The sequence below is a fragment of the Salmo salar genome, chromosome ssa10 (genome assembly GCF_905237065.1).
Source record: "Salmo salar chromosome ssa10, Ssal_v3.1, whole genome shotgun sequence".
Classification (NCBI taxonomy): domain Eukaryota; kingdom Metazoa; phylum Chordata; class Actinopteri; order Salmoniformes; family Salmonidae; genus Salmo; species Salmo salar.
In genome coordinates this window covers 48,766,740-48,789,556 of record NC_059451.1, presented here as the reverse complement: position 1 = coordinate 48,789,556, position 22,817 = coordinate 48,766,740, and the positions used below count along the sequence as shown (strand labels likewise).

At 43.8% G+C, this 22,817-nt stretch overlaps 1 protein-coding gene and 1 long non-coding RNA gene across 2 annotated transcripts; both read left to right on the top strand.

Moving 5' to 3' along the window:
* The first annotated feature begins 1,126 nt into the window (after nucleotides 1-1,126).
* On the top strand, nucleotides 1,127-1,807 carry LOC123724420 (uncharacterized). The gene is made up of 2 exons (XR_006756960.1): nucleotides 1,127-1,338; nucleotides 1,467-1,807. It is a non-coding gene; the product is annotated as an uncharacterized lncRNA (long non-coding RNA).
* Nucleotides 1,808-5,845: 4,038 nt separating this feature from the next.
* Nucleotides 5,846-17,913, top strand: LOC106560555 (beta-1,3-galactosyltransferase 2). Its single transcript, XM_014123549.2, has 2 exons — nucleotides 5,846-6,622; nucleotides 15,486-17,913. The coding sequence occupies exon 2, from the start codon at nucleotides 15,883-15,885 to the stop codon at nucleotides 17,182-17,184; it is 1,302 nt and encodes a 433-aa protein (XP_013979024.2). The 5' UTR covers nucleotides 5,846-6,622; nucleotides 15,486-15,882; the 3' UTR covers nucleotides 17,185-17,913.
* The last annotated feature ends 4,904 nt before the right edge of the window (nucleotides 17,914-22,817 follow it).

Sequence of the window (22,817 nt, the reverse complement as noted above, 5' to 3'; positions counted from 1 at the left end):
AAGCCATGACATAATTTTCTAGGAATTTTTGAAGCTGTTTAAAGGCACAGTCAACTTATTGTATGTAAACTTCTGACCCATTGGAATTGTGATTCAGTGAATTACAAGTGAAATAATCTGTCTGTAAACAATTGTTGGAAAAACGACTTGTGTCATGCACAAAGTAGATGTCCTAACCGACTTGCCAAAACTATAGTTTGTTAACAAGAAAATGGGTGGTTGAAAAATGAATTTTAATGACTCCAACCTAAGTGTATGTAAACTTCCAACTTCAGCTGTAATATAACTTTAACTCTAGCACCTGCAAAACGTACCTAGACGTGTGTATGTTCTTCAGCTTTTGAAAAAGAAAGGACTATTGAAAGACGAATGAAGACGCAAAAATGTCCAGTTTAAAAGAGTAGGCCATTGTGTATTTTCACATTGAGTGAAGTAATCGATTGATGTACAGTTGACCTACATGTTGCAAAGAATTATCGTTATGGTTGGGTGAATAACTGCATTGTGAAACAGAATCATTCTAATACACCATGTGGGGGAAAAAAATGACATTTTCAAACTACTGAAGGCCAAATAGCTTCCATTGGAATCTTTCAACACCCAATAAGCCCTGCACAATGCAGCCTCTGTCTGTCTGCCACTTGAATACATCGACCAGGCTAATTCTTAATTTGTCATTCTTGTGTACCTAGCAGACACATTTGGCGAGTTCTCTTGTCAATGCCAGCCTCTGCATATTATCCATACACCGAGCATCTCTTCATCATCATTTCTCAACATTGAAACATTGAAATAAAGTATTTTACTCTCAAGGCACAAACGTGGGTCCATTTCATAAATGCTGGGTCAGATCCCGTCTAGCCATGTGTGGACAGCTACTACAGCCACAGACACAACTCAGGTAGGTGAACTCCCCAAATCCCCAAACCCACCCAGACAATATGCTTACTAAGGCAATGTCGGTGGGACTATGGCTATGCTGTTCGTCGAGGAGCAACGGTCCGTTTAGGAGAGGCCCAGGCAGGCTTTATGTTGATTCATTACTCTATTAGGCCCTGTGACAGAGATAAGGACCAGCATGTTTCAAAGTGATAGCTGACTTCTGAGTTTTACCCATCACGCCACCATCACACCCACTGAGAGGGCTCCGTTAGTCAAACAACCAGACCACTGCTCCGTTTCTCCGTTCTCCCCCACTGCACTTCTTCTCAAGTCAATTACTAATGAAATGGATTTCCTTCATCGTCTCACAGAGAAATGGGAGAGAGAGATGGACTGGGCTGAAGTGTTTGGTAACTGGTGAAGACAGGAACTGAAAATATAACTTGTGAGGCCATTGTAAGTGTTATGACAAGTGTAACTTATAATATATTGTGTACCTTTCCCATGATATTGTTTTTCAGGAACATAATGAGCAATGGGGACTGCGGTATGATTAATCTTGAGTCTGTGATTCCTCTAAACAGGAAGTGAAGAAATGGATCATAAGGGGGAAGAGAGTACGGAAAGGTTCTGACAGATATTTTGGGATTTGTATGATTTTAAATAAGGAAAATATGCATGTTACATTATGACAAGGAGAAAGTCTATAATAACGAAACATAGCATTCATATATTCCTATCAACCAATTCACTTCCTCCGGTATATAGTCAAAGGTTTGAGAAAAATTTGAAAAAGGTTTGTCACATTGAGGCCACCATACAATAGTGTTCTGGGCTTGTTATTGTAGCAGCCTGCTAACAATATGAGATGCTCTGCTCTGTCCTACATGCCTTTCTATTAGCATAATAAAATCTGTCTTCTTTCGTCTCTTCTCTTGATGTTAAAAAGCCCCATGTGACAGAGACTGAGGCAGCTAGAGGAGGGGAATGAAATATGAATGAACTCCATAGAATTAACAGCAAATTGATCCAATATGTTTTTCCACACTTGCTATAGACATACACATCTTATAGTACCGTATATATTGGAAATAAAAACCCAGACAAGAGTAACAGTTTGATAGGTTCTGAAGCTAGACTTACAGTAGAAATCATTCTAGTTTTGCTACGATAACATAGATCAATTAAATTTCAACAAAGAACCCTCGTCCCGAATCCACACAGGCTACACCTGGAAGCTTTCAATCTCCAGTCAGTTATTCTATGATTATGCTTGAAAAAGGTGATTCTGCATAGTTTAAGACTGAAATTGTAATTTTTTATAAGAATTTAATTGAGCAACTATCAGAAACATATTAACAAGACTAAATTACTGTATTCACAGTATTATTTCACAGAATAAACATTGATTTATTGATTAAATGAATCCAATTTGCACGAAAACATTGTTTTTTTTTGTCTTGCCTGGCAGTGCTCAATTAGTGTCTCTGATGAAGAATCTATGGCTGACACAGAGCTTCTGAAACATCTACAGCATAAGTCTGAGGACACAGAGATTCTGAGACATCTAAGGCATAAGTCTGAGGACACAGAGCTTCTGAAACATCTACAGCATAAGTCTGAGGACACAGAGATTATGAGACATCACCATACTTGAGGCTGTGCTACAGGATATTGAATCTGCACTCTTAAAGGGAAGTAATACCACCTTAACGCCTTCGCAGGAAGTCAAGTTAACGGTCTTTGGTCCTCAGGTAATGTCTGAGAGAGAGAAACAAACTGAATGGATGTGAAGTCTACTAAAGAAACCCCAAAAAAGAAAGGCACTTTGGAGAGAATTAGAAAAATGCCAACAAATGAAGTATAAACATTTGGGAAAAATGTTGATTTCTAAAATGTTTAAAAAGTAGATAGAATAACATCATTATTTGCTGTTTTATTGTACAGTTCTTTTCAGCCTTTGCCAATATGCAGAAATGGCCATGACAGAAAGCATAGAAATTGGAATTTATTCAAATGAAAAGGTGTTTTCAGATTGTTATGATTGTAGATTGTAGGGGCCATTTGTATTTTAACTTATTGCTTTGCAGAGAAAAGGAATGGTCGTGACTTAGACTCACCATTCAAAAAACAGATTTTGTCTATATTGAGATCGGTCTATGAACTAGCTATAACATTTAGTCCCTGGCACTAGTTGTTAGTCTTTTTTGACAGCGTGTAGCCTTATTGTCTGAAAAGAGCCATACCTCCTCTGACCTTATGTTAGTAAACTCTGTAATACTGCTTCTACCCAGGAAGACACAAGGCTCAAACAGGTGGATTAGAGCTCCAGAGGAAGAAAACACTAAAACAAGAACTTAATCGCACTAAAAGCTGTTGTAGCTATGTTTATTCATACAATGCCTCAGTAGTGGGGGGAGTCCAGAATTCAACTCCATAAAGACATTTTTTTTCTTCAATCTAGATTTTATTTATTTATTTATTTCACCTTTATTTAACCAGGTAGGCTAGTTGAGAACAAGTTCTCATTTGCAACTGCGACCTGACCAAGATAAAGCGTAGCAATTCGACACATACAACAACACAGAGTTACACATGGAATAAATAACAGATTAACTGTTGCTAATTGAAGATAATGTATAACGCACATTTAAATATGTAGCCTAATGTTGGGTTGCAACGGAGGCAGCTTCATGTGTAATTTGAATGACCAAATAAGATCAATCAAATCAAATCAATGACCAGAACGTGACAGCTCAGCAAGCTGGTGTGTGTCCATAGCATCTGCTGAGTTGATACGTCTTCTAATGTACAACAACCTATGTGAGCATTTATGTGAAAGAAACAAGCTATAAAGAAAGTGAGAGAGCACCTGTGTGAGAGTATAATGCCCGAGTGCAGACAGTTAATGATGACAATTTAAAATGTTGATAAGCTAGCTGTTTCCATTGGCCAGCCAAGCCAGACGCGTCCAGGAAGTCACCTATCTAATAGATGCCACATGATATTAATGCACCGAGGCACTGCCTGTAACCTAGCAGCTAAGGGGCAATCAATCACCCACACAGCATTGCTTTCTTCTGATAAATACCCTCTCCCTGGCCAGGTAGCAGGGCTACTGGGCAGGTTAGTGTTTTTTGTCATGAATGTTGTTCTGGAGGCAGCTCTGCAGAGCGGTCACTAGCTGGCACAGCCACAAAGTCATACAACATAACCTTAACCTTAACCACACTGGTAACCCTAATGCCTGGCCCTAACCTTAAAAAGCTTATTTTTGTTTTCATGACTTTTTGCAACAGAGCCAATTTTAACTTTGCAGCTGGGCCATCTAATGGAAATCACTTGATTCTGCCTCCAGGACAAGATGCATGACAATAAACTTCAACCTGCAGTTAATGATCTCCAAAGCAGTGCTGTCAACCAGAGGCCTCCTATTAATAATTGAGTCCCTCCACCATGCCGCAGAGATACCTTACAATATTTCCAGTGTTCCTTTGGCCCAGTGGCACCGCAGAAACCTGCTCCTGGTGGCTCACTCACTTTACATGGAGAGGATCCCATCTGCATCACACCGCTCTCCTGTAGACTAGTAGGCTACTTTACTGCACCACAGAGTTACTGTACGTGAAGAATCAGACAACGAGGGTTCACTAGGTTGTCAAGTTGTAAAATATGTGTGAGGAAACAAAGATGTGTTCGATTTTTACTTATTCATGAACAGCAGTGTTAATAAGATTGGTTGTGCTTCATTGAGGCGCTGCAGGAAGTCTGTCTGTCTGTCTGTCTGTCTGTCTGTCTGTCTGTCTGTCTGTCTGTCTGTCTGTCTGTCTGTCTGTCTGTCTGTCTGTCTGTCTGTCTGTCTGTCTGTCTGGGTTCAGGGGTGTTTGATGGAGTAAAGGGAGAGAGGAGAAGAGAGGTGACAAAGAAAATAAAATAAAAGACAGAGTGACAAAGGTGATGATAGCAGAAAAACAATCCATCACACAGTACAGGAACTCCTTTTCTCAGAACAACAGTCCATCACACACTACAGGAACTCCCTTTCTCAGAACAACAGTCCATCTCACAGTACAGGAACTCCCTTTCTCAGAACAACAGTCCATCACACAGTACAGGAACTCCCTTTCTCAGAACAACAGTCCATCAAACAGTACAGGAACTCCCTTTCTCAGAACAACAGTCCATCTCACAGTACAGGAACTCCCTTTCTCAGAACAACAGTCCATCAAACAGTACAGGAACTCCCTTTCTCAGAACAACAGTCCATCTCACAGTACAGGAACTCCCTTTGTATTCCAGCATTCTAGCATGATGATTCTAGCCTCATGATTCTAACCTGATGATTCTAGCCTGATTATTCTAGCCTGATGATTTTAGCCTGATGATTCTAGCCTGATGATTCTAGCCTGATGATTCAAGCCTGATGATTCTAGCCTCATGATTCTAGCCTCATGATTCTAGCCTCATGATTCTAGCCTGATGATTCTAGCTTGATGATTCTAGCCTGATGATTCTAGCTTGATGATTCTAGCCTGATGATTCTAGCCTGATGATTCTAGCCTCACGTACTATGCATAAACATATGGAACTTTCTGAATCCTTTAGGTCTGTGTCATCTGAAGCATACGGATATATGGAAATATCACAAACAAACCAAACAAAGAGTTCATTATTCATTGACTAATAATTAACACAGCGTACAGATTTTACCCTGTTCCTGTTTTTCTTTCATATTTTAAAAGATCCTCAAAGGTTGCACAATGCTGAACACCACATCTGTAATCATAAAACCAGAAACCACTGGCCCTTCTCTCTAGCTCTCTTTCTCACTCTCTCCATCCACCAAGCCCACACAGTTCAATCCCTTTTTTTCTCTCAGAGAAAGGGGGATGGGTTGGTAAGGGGAGGACGGAGAGAAGGGGGGAGTGAATTCTAAGTGGGTCACGTGGGATGCCCCCCCCCCTTCCTCTGCCTGAGCCTTCACACTACAGCGGCTGATTCTCCTCCTGCTGCAAAACAACGAAGCCCAGCCGAGAGGAGAGGACAGGAGCTGGACAGAGAGAGGGAGAGAGAAAGTGAAAGGAAGAGAGAGGGAGGAGTGTTTTCTTCCTCGAGACTCAGGATCATGTTCTTCTGCAGCCATTTTCAGAAACTCTGAGCGCTCCCTCCCTCTCTGTCTCTCTCCATCAGACTGCCTAGCAACATGCGGGACTAGCCACAGCACTATCAACACAGCTCTGCCGTCTCTTACTGCTTTCTTTTAGCGGAGCAGCCTGAGAAGAATACATGCACACCGGAGCAGAGAACAGAAAACACAAGGCAAGGTGAAGGCTTCCGTTTTATTTTCGGACACATTGCAAAAGGGAAGTGGGGAGAGGAAGAGAGACAGAGAGAGGGAGAGAGAGAGAGAGACCATTGGAGAGATAGGAAAAAAGAGAGGGGGGCTGTAGTGCATAACTGAGACCAAGGATCAAGAAGAGGAAAGGGGAGGAGGAAGAGAGGAAAGAAAGAGCCCTAAACCGAAAGGCTTGGTGACGCAGAGGAGGAGAGGAGATGACGGAGACTCTGGAATGCACTGTGACAGATGGACGGATGTTACGCCAACAATAATCCATTAGGCAGACAGGGTGGAAGAGTACATTACCCCAGATTCCAGAGAAGAGGAACAGTGATGGCGTACCGAGTGTGCCGACAGACGGCACCAGCAACCACACAGTCCGTCTGCCAGCTGCAGGAGGAGGTATGTACAGTACTACATGTTTCATCAGCTCTGGCACTCAACCTCCCCCAATCCAGTCTTCTCTTTCCATCATCTCCCCCTCTCTCTCACACATCCATCTATCCATCCTCCTCTCTCTCTCTCACATCCATCTATCCATCCTCTTCCCTCAGCATAGCCAGGCTTACAGCTCTGTTGTTTCCAGACCTCTCAAAAACATTACCTGGCTGATCCAATGATTGATGCTGGCACGCCGGGCAGATCTCATTGATCCAATTCAATTAACACTGTCTCTAACCCCATGCATCATGTCCATCCCACTGACTGGGAAGTTGGCACACCAGCCCAGATGCATCGGGAAAGCTAATTGCTGAGGTGGATATTTAAAATGCATGGGGTTTGGCTCTTCATGGGGCGGCCCCTGGACTATGAAACTTTGATAGGATCTCTTTTTTAAAGCACATCATGAAAAAGACACACACACACACAGCCCCAACACAGCAGTGTACCTGAGACACACACAACCCCAACACAGCAGTTTAACTGATGAGACATACACACAGCCCCAACACAGCAATTTAACTGATGAGACACACACACAGCCCCAACACAGCAATTTAACTGATGAGACATACACACAGCCCCAACACAGCAATTTAACTGATGAGACATACACAACCCCAACACAGCAGTTTAACTGATGAGACACACACACAGCCCCAACACAGCAGTTTGACTGATGAGACACACACACAGCCCCAACACAGCAGTGTAACTGATGAGTCACACACACAGCCCCAACACAGCAGTGTAACTGATGAGACACACACACAGCTCAACACAGCAGCTTCACCTGCATACCATTGCCCACCATGCAGTCCAACTCAAATCACGTATTCTCTTTTATTCGCACAATTCTTACCAAGCGTCACCCATTCTGAGGGTTTGCTGTATAACTCACAACTACTAATACAGAATCACAAAATCCCTCTGAGTTGCTACGGCTGAATATGATTTGATAAGCAGGCATCCGATATGGTGATGAGTACATTAGATAAGGGTTTGTGTGCAGGGAGGCTCGGGTGGCCTGGCCTAGATTTGACCAGCGCCTCGGCCATGAAGTGTAGAAACACCCTGTCTATCCAGTAACATTAACCCATTCACAACCCTGTCTATACAGTAACATTAACCCATTCACAACCCTGTCTGTCCAGTAACATTAACCCATTCACAACCCTGTCTGTCCAGTAACATTAACCCATTCACAACCCTGTCTATCCAGTAACATTAACCCATTTACAACCCTGTTTGTCCAGAGAGAGAGAGAGAGAGAGAGAGAGAGGTCTTGACCGGATCCTCCAGGTCCATTGAGTGGTGAAAGAGAGTGAAGGTGTCCATTTACCAGCACCTCATATTAAAAGAATACTCACTCTAAAGGAAGCATAGCCTGCAATTCCCAGGACATTCCTTATGTTTAAAAAAAATGGAATATCTTAACAGGAACCTGAGAACTCAACTGACAGAGGACAGAATGGAAAACTACAAAGGAAGCTGAGTAAATTCAATCAGACTCAAATACACCCCACTGGACACACACTGGTTGAATCAACATTATTTCCACGTCATTTCAATGAAATGACGTGGAATAGATGTTAAATTGACGTCTGTGCCCAGTGCTTACAATAGGCTTACAATACTTGAACATGGCTGTAAAGGTTGTTCCGCTCTAAAAGGATGATGGTAATAACAAGCCGCTAAGTTATTTATAACCATGACAACAGATTAAAATCAAAGCCTTTATATGTGAGAGCGAAGGAGTCTGAGGGTACAGCATGAGATTTCACTAATTCCTTTAGACCCGTTCTGGAGCAGCCACACACACACACACACACACACACACACACACACACACACACACACACACACACACACACACACACACACACACACACACACACACACACACACACACACACACACACACACACACACACACAGGAAGGGAGATGAAGACTTTAGATTGTAGTTTAGTTATTTCTGTTAGAAGCCAGCACCGGATGGAAAGACCATTAAAGCTATTCTTAGGAACAAAGCGTGTGTTAAAGTTTAGTGTAAACTGTGTTAGCTGTGCTACCTGCTCAATGCTTTGGCCTCAGACTGACTATGAATGAGTCTGGATGTAACAATTGGGGAATGCAGCCATAGCATTGTGCTACAGTCTTAGGGTTCTATTAAATCAGATCCGCTTTAGCAAACATCCGCATAGCAGTTGTTTTGGTGGTGTCGGAGGTGGAACTATGTTAGAGCTGTCAAATCCAAAAGAGGCTCCTGGCATTATACCTAAAGTAAACATTGCGATTGGCTGCACTTAGTCGCATGAACAGAAATTCCATGCAGCCTTGTTTACAAGTTGGAACACTGGAATGTGAGATGTAAACCGATTTGACCAGCCTGATCACTAGAAATAGACTTTGAATTCCAGACGTTTGAAAAGGTCCTGAGAACGTAGATATAAAAATAAAAGAACAATGATTGGCCAGCACTGGGTGAACCAAAGTCCTAACCTTAACCACTCAGAATGAGTACCTAAACTGTTAACCTTTAACCCTGTAACCATGCTGAATTAATGCATCAAAAATAGACGTTTATCCATAATATGTCGGATTTTGAAAGGAATCTATTAGATCTTTTGAATTTTATTTAAATTTTTTATTTAACTTGGCAAGTCAGTTGAGAACAAATTCTTATTTACAATGATGGCCTACCCCGGACAAACGCGGACATCGCTGGGCCAATTGTGCGCTGCCCTATATGGGACTCGCAATCACGGCCTGATGTGATACAGCCTGGATTCACACCAGGGACTGTAGTGACACCTCTTGCACTGAGATGCAGTGCCTTAGACCGCTACGCCACTCAGGAGCCCACAGGATTTGACAGCTCCAACACCGCCCAGACATCAGCAATGTGGGTGTCGGCTATCGTCGGTTAACTTCTGATCTGATTTAATCTAGGCCTTAACTTGTACACATATTGCAGATTTGTGAGAACGCTTTATCAAAACACATATCCCAGTAATGGTCTATGTACCTGCGAATAGTAAAATTTGTGTCTTAAAAACAAATCCCAGTCTAGTTGAATGATCAGCTGGGCGGATGCCAGCAGTATCTGTCTGGTATACAGTCAAATAAAACATTAACGTCCAGAGACCTTTGTTTTGCCAACATCTTTGTTTTGGCCTCTATATACAAACAGCACGCAGCTCCCTATTAAATATCAGAAGGCCTTTGACAGAGTGCCAATGACAACTATGAAACAAAGAGCGATCGATACTCTGTCGAGGCTTGCAGTTATCAAATCAAAGTTTATTGGTCACGTATACAGATTTGCAAGTGTTACAGCAGGTGCAGTGAAATGCTTGTGTTACTAACTCCAACAGGGCAGTAGAATGTCTTGTGTTACTAGCTCCAACAGGGCAGTAGAATGTCTTGTGTTACTAGCTCCAACAGGGCAGTAGAATGTCTTGTGTTACTAGCTCCAACAGGGCAGTAGAATGTCTTGTGTTACTAGCTCCAACAGTACAGTAGAATGTCTTGTGTTACTAGCTCCAACAGGGCAGTAGAATGTCTTGTGTTACTAGCTCCAACAGGGCAGTAGAATGTCTTGTGTTACTAGCTCCAACAGGGCAGTAGAATGTCTTGTGTTACTAGCTCCAACAGTACAGTAGAATGTCTTGTGTTACTAGCTCCAACAGGGCAGTAGAATGTCTTGCAAATACAATACAAATACACACATAAAATTATCACGGCAAGAAATCAGGAAATAACAACCCACAGTAGATACATTACAGTGAACATGTGTCAGAATCCACAATATAAATACGTGGTGTGTTTAGACAGTATATCATTTGGACAGAAAATGGTATGTTCAGTAGTATGTAAATTAGGATGAGCTATGTATATACAGTATATACATCAGGGATGGCCAACTCCAGTCCTCAGGGGCATGACTGCTGATAATAAGTCACCGTCAACATATTGCACTATGAACTTTGATACGTTGGAAGACTTGTGTACAATGTTAATCTTTGATCTCGGTTTGGCTGTCCAAGAAAATAAAAACTAAATATAGAATATTTGGACATCTAGGCTTTGGTACTTAATTCCATATCACCATTAAATGGTGGCTAGCATTAGCATTAGGCTAGGTGAGATTTGAGGTGCGTCGGTCACTAGCTGGATTCTAATATTTTCATGCAGCCTTTGAGATTATTGACCGCAGTGGAACAACTGGGGCCTCAATTAGCAACGCTGTAACTAATTCGCTAGTGTGGAAGTGACTGTGATGGGAGGCAAGGAAATAAATTAAATGAATGGAGTGGCACGTTCAGCAGAATGACTGGGATGCCACTCAAAGGGATGCCTGCCTGGTGCCTGATCCGACGATGTGAAATTGTCACTGGATTAGACAACAGTGTAGTCATTCCACAAACAACAAGTCAACATCTCCTCTCCTATGGATAGAGTCTGTGTGCGTGCATGTGTGTGCGCTCCCGCATATGTGTGTGTGTGTGTGCATGCATGCGTGTGCACTCCTGCATTTGTGTGTGTTAGTTCCAGCATGTGTGTGCTCTCTGCATTAGCTTCCTGATAATTAGGTCCATGTATAGGCGACAACAGAAACCTTTGGAGCGTTGGATTTGCTCTGATGTAAAGTCTGTTAACCTTTAAAGCAAAGCCAGCCATGGCCCCCACTCATTCTGCTGTAATTGCCTGCGCAGGGTAAGCACATTCTGCTGAAAAGGTTAGCGTGCACCCATCCCACCCAGTCGTCGTGATGAATGGGCAAACACTCCAAGAAAATTAAAATTGGGACGAGTGTGGTTGGCGTTTTCTCTCTCTGTCTCTCGCTGTCTCTCTCTCTCACACAGCATCACACATCATAACACAAAATAACACACCATTTTTTCCCGATGTGGCGGAACACAACAACCGCTAATAAACAAACCGAATGGAAGACAGAAAGAAACGGAGCTGTTTGTGTCACAATTGTATGGAGAGAAATGCCTCCTCCTGCCAGTATCTGTCAGCACATTTGAGTGTGTACGTGTGTGCAGGAGAACGTGTGTGTGTGTGTGTGTGTGTGTGTGTGTGTGTGTGTGTGTGTGTGTGTGTGTGTGTGTGTGTGTGTGTGTGTGTGTGTGTGTGTGTGTGTGTGTGTGTGTGTGTGTGTGTGTGTGTGTGTATATATGTCTGTGTACTGTATGTGTGTGTACACAGAGAGAGAGAGAGAGAGCTGGCAGGGAGGCCTCTCTCCAGGCAGGCAGAGAGGCAGGCAGGCGAGGTATTGATAAGCTGGAGGTGGAAGGTGAATGGCGGGTGAAGGCTGTTATTGCCGGCGGCTGACTGGGGCTCCAGCAGCACTGCTTGCTGGACCCTGAAAATTCATTTTGACAGATGCGTCTCCTCCCCGGCTGGCGAGGCGCGGAGCAGTGGGGGGCTGATGGCACAGGCTCACCAGAGCGGCTCAGAGTAGTGTTAGCCAGCATCATGTTGTGCAAACCAGCAATTTATACTTCCGCCTCTGGCATTAGACCCGGCTGATGATATGCAAGAGGCCCCCCTACCATCCTACCATCCCATTCAACCTCCATCATCCCCAGTCCACAAGCCCTAAGGAGTTTACATACCAGACATATGGATCATTTTACTGCCTTGTTATAGCTAGTGTTTACCTGCTTTTTAGGCCTCTGAAACAGTCTGTGGAGTCAATGGGTACTTGTTAGGTCGGCTGTTGATATGTCAGCCCCACTACCACCTATGTCTGCATTCACCTTCCCTCCTCACCAGTCTAGCTGCCTGGAGTTTTCATACTTCACCTTCTCTCCTCACCAGTCTAGCTGTCTGGAGTTTTCATACTTCACCTTCTCTCCTCACCAGTCTAGCTGCCTGGAGTTTTCATACTTCACCTTCTCTCCTCACCAGTCTAGCTGTCTGGAGTTTTCATACTTCACCTTCCCTCCTCACCAGTCTAGCTGCCTGGAGTTTTCATACTTCACCTTCCCTCCTCACCAGTCTAGCTGCCTGAAGTTTTCATACTTCACCTTCTCTCCTCACCAGTCTAGCTGTCTGGAGTTTTCATACTTCACCTTCCCTCCTCACCAGTCTAGCTGTCTGGAGTTTTCATACTTCACCTTCTCTCCTCACCAGTCTAGCTGTCTGGAGTTTTCATACTTCACCTTCCCTCCTCACCAGTCTAGCTGCCTGGAGTTTTCATACTTCACCTTCCCTCCTCACCAGTCTAGCTGCCTGGAGTTTTCATACTTCACCTTCTCTCCTCACCAGTCTAGCTGTCTGGAGTTTTCATACTTCACCTTCCCTCCTCACCAGTCTAGCTGCCTGGAGTTTTCATACTTCACCTTCTCTCCTCACCAGTCTAGCTGTCTGGAGTTTTCATACTTCACCTTCCCTCCTCACCAGTCTAGCTGTCTGGAGTTTCCATACTTCACCTTCTCTCCTCACCAGTCTAGCTGTCTGGAGTTTTCATACTTCACCTTCCCTCCTCACCAGTCTAGCTGCCTGGAGTTTTCATACTTCACCTTCCCTCCTCACCAGTCTAGCTGCCTGGAGTTTTCATACTTCACCTTCTCTCCTCACCAGTCTAGCTGCCTGGAGTTTTCATACTTCACCTTCTCTCCTCACCAGTCTAGCTGTCTGGAGTTTTCATACTTCACCTTCCCTCCTCACCAGTCTAGCTGCCTGGAGTTTTCATACTTCACCTTCCCTCCTCACCAGTCTAGCTGTCTGGAGTTTTCATACTTCACCTTCTCTCCTCACCAGTCTAGCTGTCTGGAGTTTTCATACTTCACCTTCCCTCCTCACCAGTCTAGCTGCCTGGAGTTTTCATACTTCACCAGCTGTTGTTTAGTTGGTAAATATTGAGAAATGATGTACCGTAATAACAATGTAGTTGGTAAAAATAATTCCTCATAATAGGGAACTAATTGATGTCGAATGGAACATGGCACTGGTTGTTCAAATGACTCATAAAGAATGAAAACAGCTGGTCATTATTAAGTAATTACTGTTTTACTGCCATTTTAATTATGGGTATGAGACTGTAAAGCAAAACACAACTCAAATTATCAGAAGGTGGTTGCCAGTACACAGCCACACCCTACACACACGGACATGCACCCAGACGTATACAGTAACACGTACTGTATACAACTCCCTATTACACATATGCAGTACCATAAACAGTTACAACACACATGCACAAACATACGCACACACTCACACGTACGCACACACTCACACACACACACACACACACACACACACACACACGCACACACGCACACACTCGCACACACACACACACACACACACACACACACACACACACACACACACACACACACACACACACACACACACACACACACACACACACACACACACACACATAGCACACGCTCATCCCTCTGTCTGCCTTCCCCACTAGCATCTACAACCTATCGGCCATTGCAGTCGTCTTGACATCTATTTTATATTTAGTTTTAGTCTTAAAATACCTTTTAGTCTTAGTCACATTTTAGTAATTTAATCGTTTGTTAGTTTTAGTTATTATGAGTCGGCTAAAACTCGTGGACAATTTTGGTCTTGTTTTAGTCAGCCATTTTAGTCACATGATAGTAAGTGCATTTTTTAATATTAAATAATGAATATTTAGGCTACCTCTAACTTCCATCATGTGCACATTCAGATAGCCTTGTCCAGCTAGGCCTACTATCCCCTTATATACCTTAGCTAGAAACATTGATATTGTGGCAGATTGTAACCATGCCAGCCATAATTAGCAATAAATCCTTGGCTACAGGTTAAACAATTTACAGCTCTGATTTTCTCCCTATCATAACCAGGTAGATAAGAGTGGTTTCCTTGAAAAGGAGAGAATTTGAGCTTTACAAAATAGTATTACTGTACTCCTAATATTTAACAAATAGCATTCGTTTTTCCCATATAGATCTTCTTACGTGATCAAAGTAAAAATATCCTCCATGAAAGTAAGAGAAAGAGTAAACATTGTTTCTAGTTGAGGTTAGCTAAAAGTAAAGTTTCCTGGCTTCGCATCTGTTCAAAAGACTGACGAGTGACTGAAGGGACCGCCTGGGAGCTGTGTGGGAGATTCTGTGTGCTTCTGATTGGACCAAACAGATGAAAAGGAGCGCCATGTCATATTAAATGTCAATTAGTTTCACTTGGAATTCTTGTCTCCTCACATTTAACGTTATCGTTATAGTTTGAGTCAAGAAAAATAGGTTGTTGACAAGTATCTTTCGTCATAGTTATTGTGTACGTAAGATCTCACATTATTCACTCTGTCTTAACACACCTTCCATTAACAATCTACCCCAGGCAGGGTGGTTAGTAAGCAGACATATAGGGTAGCACTTCCACAAGCCAGTGGAAGTGAGTGTCAGGTTTTGTTGCTCTCCGGAATCTACAGAAATAAACAACAACCAAGGCAGTTACCATGGTGAATGCCATAACATTATACTGTACATTACTCATGCAGTGCAGCAGAGGTGTTTTATATTTGAATAGACAAGTCATTCTGAATGACTTTGATCATCCATCACTAAGAATAGATGGAAAATGCAAAGATACAACACAACATCAAAGCTATATATAAATAAAGGTGAAATAAAAAAATAAAAAAAGCTGAATGATTTTAAATATGCTTTGCTCTTCCTCATGGGAATATAGTCAGATCTCTACAACTTAAACAATTGACATATGGCTCAACGCCCCACAATGCTACAGTAGTAGGCAGAATTCTGAACATTTTCCAAGCCTGCTTCTCTGTTCTTTCCTCCCAGATAAGAGAGGTGATCCACTGAGGAGGTGACTCCGATCTCTGATCTGAAGGAGCCCAGACCTGGAGCATGATCCTGGGTGTGTCTGCAGAGTCAGTGAAGAGCCTGGGACCTGCCTCCATGGCCACAAATTCAGCACTGTCCTAGCTCTGCCACGGGACCCAAGCATCCCACTGCTGGCTCCGCGAGGGGCCTCAAGTATCCCCTTGCTAGCTCTGCCAGGAGGCCTTGTACAGTACATCCCGTACTAGCTCTGCCAGGAGGTTCACTCCCACGTGTCTGCCAGCTCAGATAACCCTCTGGCTATTGGCAAACACATGTTTGACGTGATCGAATGTGACCGCCGCCGTGCCATCCAGAGCAGCAGCAGCCCCCTGTTCCCTCCGCCTGCCGATTCACCATGCAGTGGAGACGTTGGCACTACTGCCCCATCAAGATGACCTGGACCGTGAAGCGCTCGCTCTTCCGGACCCACGTGGCGGGCCTCCTATCCCTGGCCCTCCTCTTCACACTCTTCCTTTTCTTTAGCCACCAGGACTGGCTGCCGGGCCGGACCGGGCCCCGGGACAACCCCCTGGCCTACACCGTCAGGGGCTTCCGCACGGCCAGGGCCGAAGCAAACCAGAGCCTGAGTCTGCGGAGCCTGTGGAAGGAGACGGGCTACGTGTCTCCCAAGCCCCATCTCAACATCAGCTCCCAGCAGGCTGAGGGGGGCGGTGGTGGAGGAGCCATGATGGGCGTGACGGGACTGGAGAACTCAATGAGTGCCAACAACAGTTTACAGCAGGAAATGGGCGTGGGAGGGAGGCTCAATGCCCAGCCCTATCGCTACATCCTCAACCAGCCCTTCAAGTGCAGAGACAGAACCCCGTTCCTGGTGCTGCTTATCGCTGCAGAGCCAGGCCAGGCAGACGCCAGGAATGCCATCCGGCAGACGTGGGGCAACGAGAGCGTGGCCATGGGCCTGAGCTTCGTCCGACTCTTCCTGCTGGGTTTGGGGCGTAGCTCAGACTCGTACACCCAGACCGCCATCGAGGAGGAGAGCCGGGTCCACAATGACATCATCCAGCAGGACTACCAGGACACATACTACAACCTCACCATCAAAACCCTGATGGGCATTAACTGGGTGGCCAGCCACTGCCCCCAAGCGCGCTATGTCATGAAGACAGACAGTGACATGTTTGTCAACACGGAGTATCTCATCCAGAAGCTGCTGAAGCCAGAGCTCCCGCCCAGACAGAGCTACTTCACTGGCTATCTGATGAGGGGCTACGCGCCCAACCGCAACAAGGACAGCAAGTGGTACATGCCTCCTGAGCTGTACCCTAGTGAGAGGTACCCCATCTTCTGCTCGGGGACGGGGTACGTGTTCTCCGGAGACATGGCGGAGAGGATCTACCAGGCATCTCTGAGCATACGGAGGCTGCACCTGGAGGACGTTTACGTTGGCATCTGCCTGGCCAAGCTCCGCATCGACCCCACGCCGCCGCCCAATGAGTTCCTCTTCAACCACTGGAGGGTGTCTTACTCCAGCTGTAAGTACAGCCACCTCATCACCTCCCACCAGTTCCAGCCCAACGAACTGGTGAAATACTGGAACCACCTGCAGAGCAACAAGCACAACGCCTGCATCAACATGGCCAAGGAGAAGAATGGGAAGTATAGACACAGGAAGTACCACGCAGAGAGACCTCAGTGAAGATGCCTCTACTTCATGTGGAAAGGGTGTGGACAGGAAGAGGAAATGGGATGGAAGTGGACTAGAGGAAGGGCTGGGTCTTGAAAGGGCGTGTAAAGAGAGCTCAGCACTATACACTACCTGGGAAAGAGCACTGTGTTTTTGGTATTGTGTACGGTCGATTAAAACTATTTTTTTTATTTGAGAGAAATGTTATGTATTGTAAACCTGTTGAAAACTCTTTTTAAAGGGGCAGTGAAGTGTTTATGTGCAATATGAAGCATGCACAACGCGAAAGAGAGAAGGCCAGTGGTTGATGGGGTTTTGTTATGCAACAGGTACTTCACTTTAACTTTTGGGCCAATTCTATCAAAGACCTTTCAACTATTAATGACATAAAGAGTATTTACATGGGATGGGAAAGGGGAAAGACAGAAACCTATCACGTTAATAATACCTACTACCACTACCTACAAAAAAATGGATGAATATATTTATGATGTGGACATGTAATGCTGCCCTTTTTTCAATGTTTACTTTACAGAATGATCATCAAATATGAATTAAAAGGGTTTACCTGTCAATATGCCATATATTTGTATTTACAACCAAGGTAAAAGCACTCAGAATCAGAACTGTCGGAAATGACTGAGATTGTATTTTCTAAAGCTTTACATTAGTAAGTATGAGGAGTCTGCACTTCAGTAAATGTGCAATGAATTAAATAACAATTAAATGTATTCAATTCTTGAGGTTTCTTTTGCGTTTGTTGTTTGTAATGTTGGGTAACTAACACCTTAGTTAATTAAGGCTGCCTCTTCCATTCACCAATATACGGCAACTCTTTATTTTACCATTCCGTAGTCGCCATCCATTTGACAGAGTCAAAACACTCCAGGATCCGAATCCAACAGGGAATGTGTGAAAACACTGATGAGGGAGAAAGAAATGAGTGCCATACTGTATTCTCTCATTCTCTCACCCCGAGAGAAGGAGGAAAAAGTCCAAGTCATAACAATTAGATTTTATTAGAACTGAAGACTCACTCATAGTGTTTACTCCAGATGGGCCAGGACTGAGAGATGTTCTGTACCATGTAATAGTTAGGCTATGTATTAGATGTCTACATGCTCCACTGCTCAGGGTTAGCAGTTAAAAGAGCACACATAACTGGTTGAATTGGTTGACGACTTGGAATAGCTCCCATACGAACACAATAATCTACTTATATTAATGCATAGCGAGGTGGAGCTTTTTAATCGGCAGACTTCATTGCACATCTGTCCGTCTGGTTTTAAATCAGCCATACATTTTTGAGTAATTTTGTTAATGATGCTAAGTAAAGGTCAAAGTTCACAAAGCAATGTAATAACGATACATTATATTTTAAACCCCTTTTATTAGTTGATCCGTAAATCTATGCTGATAAAATGCAATCAATCAGGCAATGTTTACTGACTGAAACAAAAAACACACATTTGGATAACAATAAACAGATATATTATTTGGTAAATATAAATATTTTTGTAATTAGTTGTACTAATAGTACCAGACTTCTGATCACCTGATATACTGTTGTAAAGTGCAGTACGGCACCAGAAAGACATCTGACAAACATCTTTCCCTGTGGGATACCTGTGATCTGCAGACTGCCTGAGCACCGATTTATAGCAGCCGTCCTTTAAACCGGCACAAGAGACAAGAAAGACCATCCTCGTCTGAGAAAGCATGTAATTCCAGCGCTGTGCAATTCATTAAACACTCAACTGGCCTAAAGTATTCATCAGCCTCAATTAATGAGAATGAAAGTCATGGCTCAAGAGGATATTGGGACCCAGGTCTGCTTCCATTCATCCATGGCCTTGGCAATCACACAGCCCAGATTACCAGCATCCGGTGCCTCCGGAAAAATATGATGAGCGGCAGAGAGGGAGAGGGAGAAGAGGGGAGGGGAAGAGAAAAGGGCAGAGAGGGGAGAGGGGGATGAGAGGAGAAAAAGTGGAGAGGAGGAGGGAGGAAGGGCAGAAGGGGTTGGGGGAGAGAAGGAGGGAGAGAGGAGGTGGGATAGAGGTGGAGAGGAGAAGGGAGAGAGGTGGAGAAGAGGACAAAGAGAGGTGGAGAGGAGGGAGAGAGGGTGAGAGGAGGAAGGAGAGAGGGCAGACGAGGTTGGGGGAGAGGAGGAGGGAGAGAGGTGGAGGAAGAGAGGAGGAGGAAGAGAGATGGAGAGGAGGAGGGAGAAAGGGCAGAAAGGGTTGGGGGAGAGGCGGGAGAGGGAGAGCGGGGGAAAGAGAAGAATAGAAGGAAGGAGCTAGTGATGAATGAACAGGAAAGAGGCCGTGACTGATCGGTATTGAAAACCTGTGCTGCTGTAAACGTGGTAAAAGTGAAGCGGGGAAACGGATTGAGATGTCGGCCATGATGAAGTGGGGGCTACGGCCTCAGCCTGGAATCTACCAGGCAGCTCAGCACTACCACAGAAACCAGAGAACTAAAATACACTTGAGGAGGAGATAGATATCCTGACCTTAAACCGGCAGAGCTGTAGTAGACCTCACCCTGATAGGCCTAAATGTACTAAGACGAATTGCAACTAAGCCTGGGCATGGTATGTTCTCTATAAAAACACAGTAAATGTAGTAACAACAGTTTCATTAGGTTTTAGAAGCTCATGACATTATAACGGGGTGTTTCTCCCATCAACAGGCCAACAGCTACATCTCAGTCATTTAGGCCTATGTTGTAATTATTTCATTGACTAGATCTACATGTAACATGTATACCACGTCTTTAAGCAGCAACATGTTGTTGTTTTTAATGATATAGAAGACAGCAACGGTCTATTAATAAATTGTCATTTTTTTGTTGTCAATTTCCTGAGCTTGTCTATCCTGAGACACAGAGCTGAATAACCTCTTCTAACAGATGGTAGATTCCAACCAAGCCTCAAGTATTCAACGATGGGGAGTGGACAGCTTCGAGACAAAATCTATTTATAAACCTCAATTGAGGGTGACAAAAATCCTGAATGGGCCATGCAGGACAGGAAGAGCGGCTAGACATCCACCTGCCAGCTCTCAGATAAACCCATTTTACCACACTATCAAACCCTCTTCTCTTCAGCCATGTAGGGGCGAACTGAGGGCTTTTGTTGAGTATAAGATAAGTCAAGGGTGAGTTGATGACAGGCATTTTGTGGAAAACAAAACCAATCCAAGAGCTGTAGGTATCGTATCATATTGTCACATTCTTCTTCGTCAGATGATAAAGAAAAATCATTGTCGGACCAAAACGCAGCGGGGTTATGTGCACTCATCTTCTTTTATTGAATTGGCAAAGAAGGAAAAACCAAAATAAACACGTACACAAAACACAATGACGAATAACAGGCCGGTAAGGCATAAAAGCTATACCTAGCACAATCTCCCACAAATTACCAAAACAAACACATACCTATTATATAGAACCCTCAATCAGAGGCAACGAGAAAACACCTGCCTCCAATTGAGGGTTCAACCCCCCAATTAACTAAACATAGAAACACAAACGACTAGACTAAACCTAGAAATACATAAACAAGAACATAGCCCAAAACCCGGAATAAATAAATCAAACACCCTTCTAAACAACCAACCACCCCGAACCACAAAACAAATACCCCCTGTCACGTCCTGACCAAACTACAACACAAATAACCCCTATTACTGGTCAGGACGTGACACATATTGTATTTACTGTATATGATATAACATCTAATACTGTTATAGCACTGGTACTCACTGGTACACAACATTGGTAGGCTGCAGTTGTATCAGTTTAATAAGCACATAACGCTCTTCAGGTATTTGTTTTTTCATTTTTATTTATTTAACGAGGCAATGACGGCCTACCAAAAGGCCTCCTGCGGGGGCGGGGGATTAAAATAAATAAATAAATACAATATAATTATAGGACAAAACACACATCACAACAAGAGAGACAACACAACATAAAGAGAGACCTAAGACAACAACATAGGAAGGCAGCAACACATGACAACACAGCATGGTAGCAACACAACATCACAACAACATGGTAGCAACACGAACATGGTAGCAGCACAAAACATGGTAGAAACATTATTGGGCACAGACAACAGCACAAAGGACAAGAAGGTAGAGACAACAACACATCACACAAAGCAGCCACAACTGTCAGTAAGAGTGTCCATGATTGAGTCTTTGAATGAAGAGATTGAGATAAAACTGTCCAGTTTGAGTGTTTGTTGCAGCTCATTCCAGTTGCTAGCTGCAGCGAACTGAGAAGACGAGCGACCCAGGGATGTGTGTGCTTTGGGGACCTTTAACAGAATGTGACTGGCAGAATGGGTGTTGTATGTGGACGATGAAGGCTGCAGTAGATATCTCAGATAGGAGAGAGTGAGGCCTAAGAGGGTTAGAAAACATCCCCATATTATATCATATATAAACCAGAAAGCCTTTGACCACAGTCATGTGTACATGCAGTACATAGGTTGAAAGGTCCTGACCATTGTACTGCTACACCATCCAGGGTCAACAGAATAGCGTCAAATGTTTGTTTAAAGTACATTAATCCTCTCAAAATCAATACATGGGGTACTAATTATCCTCTCCCACGTTTGTCTACTTCCTCCTGTGATGAGCAGTGTGTGGTGCAACACCGATACAGCTTCTCCGCCAGAGTCACGTTTCAGCGGGGTGTTTACGGTTCCACCATCAGCCATGACAAACGAGGACAAATTGCAGGCCAGGAGTGCATTAGCGCACGGTGATTGTATTACATGTTGGTAAAATACAAGCCTGACAAAACACTTTATCCTGCACAATCTCAGAGGTGTCACAGATGCTGCACAAATTGGAAAAAGGAACAATGTCCCTGTCTCTTACAGCACTGAGGAAGGTACCTCAGGGATTACCATTTAAAGTAAAAGAAAGCACGGGGATTAAACGCACTATCGCACTATTCTCAATATTGACAGTTCAAAAGGAGATTATCCAGGCAATATGCTCTTTCTGTGAGTTTGGTCAGTCAAAATAATATAATCAATGCATTTTTCATGGGAAATTGTTACGTGACACTGTTACAGACATCACGTTGCTTGCTTAGCCGGTACCACTTCCCACTGATTCAGCTCATAACTCGGGATCTCTACTTTACTAATACACGTGACCGCCCTCTTTGACAAACGTTCCAACTGGTTGAGCCACCCAAAAGGTACCAATTGGATGGCTCCATCCACGACACGTAGGCTAGCTGTGGAGTGATCTTACAGTACGTTCTTAACGCCGTTACACCACTTCCGTCTCAACATATAATAAGACTCTCATAAATTACCATTTTAGATATTTACTCCCTCAGAAGACCTCCATCCCAGCAAGGAAATCAACAGTATATCCCTTTGGCAGCAAGTCTCTTTATCTCTCTTTCTTTCTCTATCTCGCACTCTCTTCATGTACTCTTCTTCATGTACATACAGTATCTACTTCAAAAACCTTGTACCTCTGCACATTGATCTGGTACTGGTACTCCCTGTATATAGCTCCACATTGATCTGGTACTGGTACTCCCTGTATATAGCTCCACATTGATCTGGTACGCCCTGTATATAGCTCCACATTGATCTGGTACTGGTACTC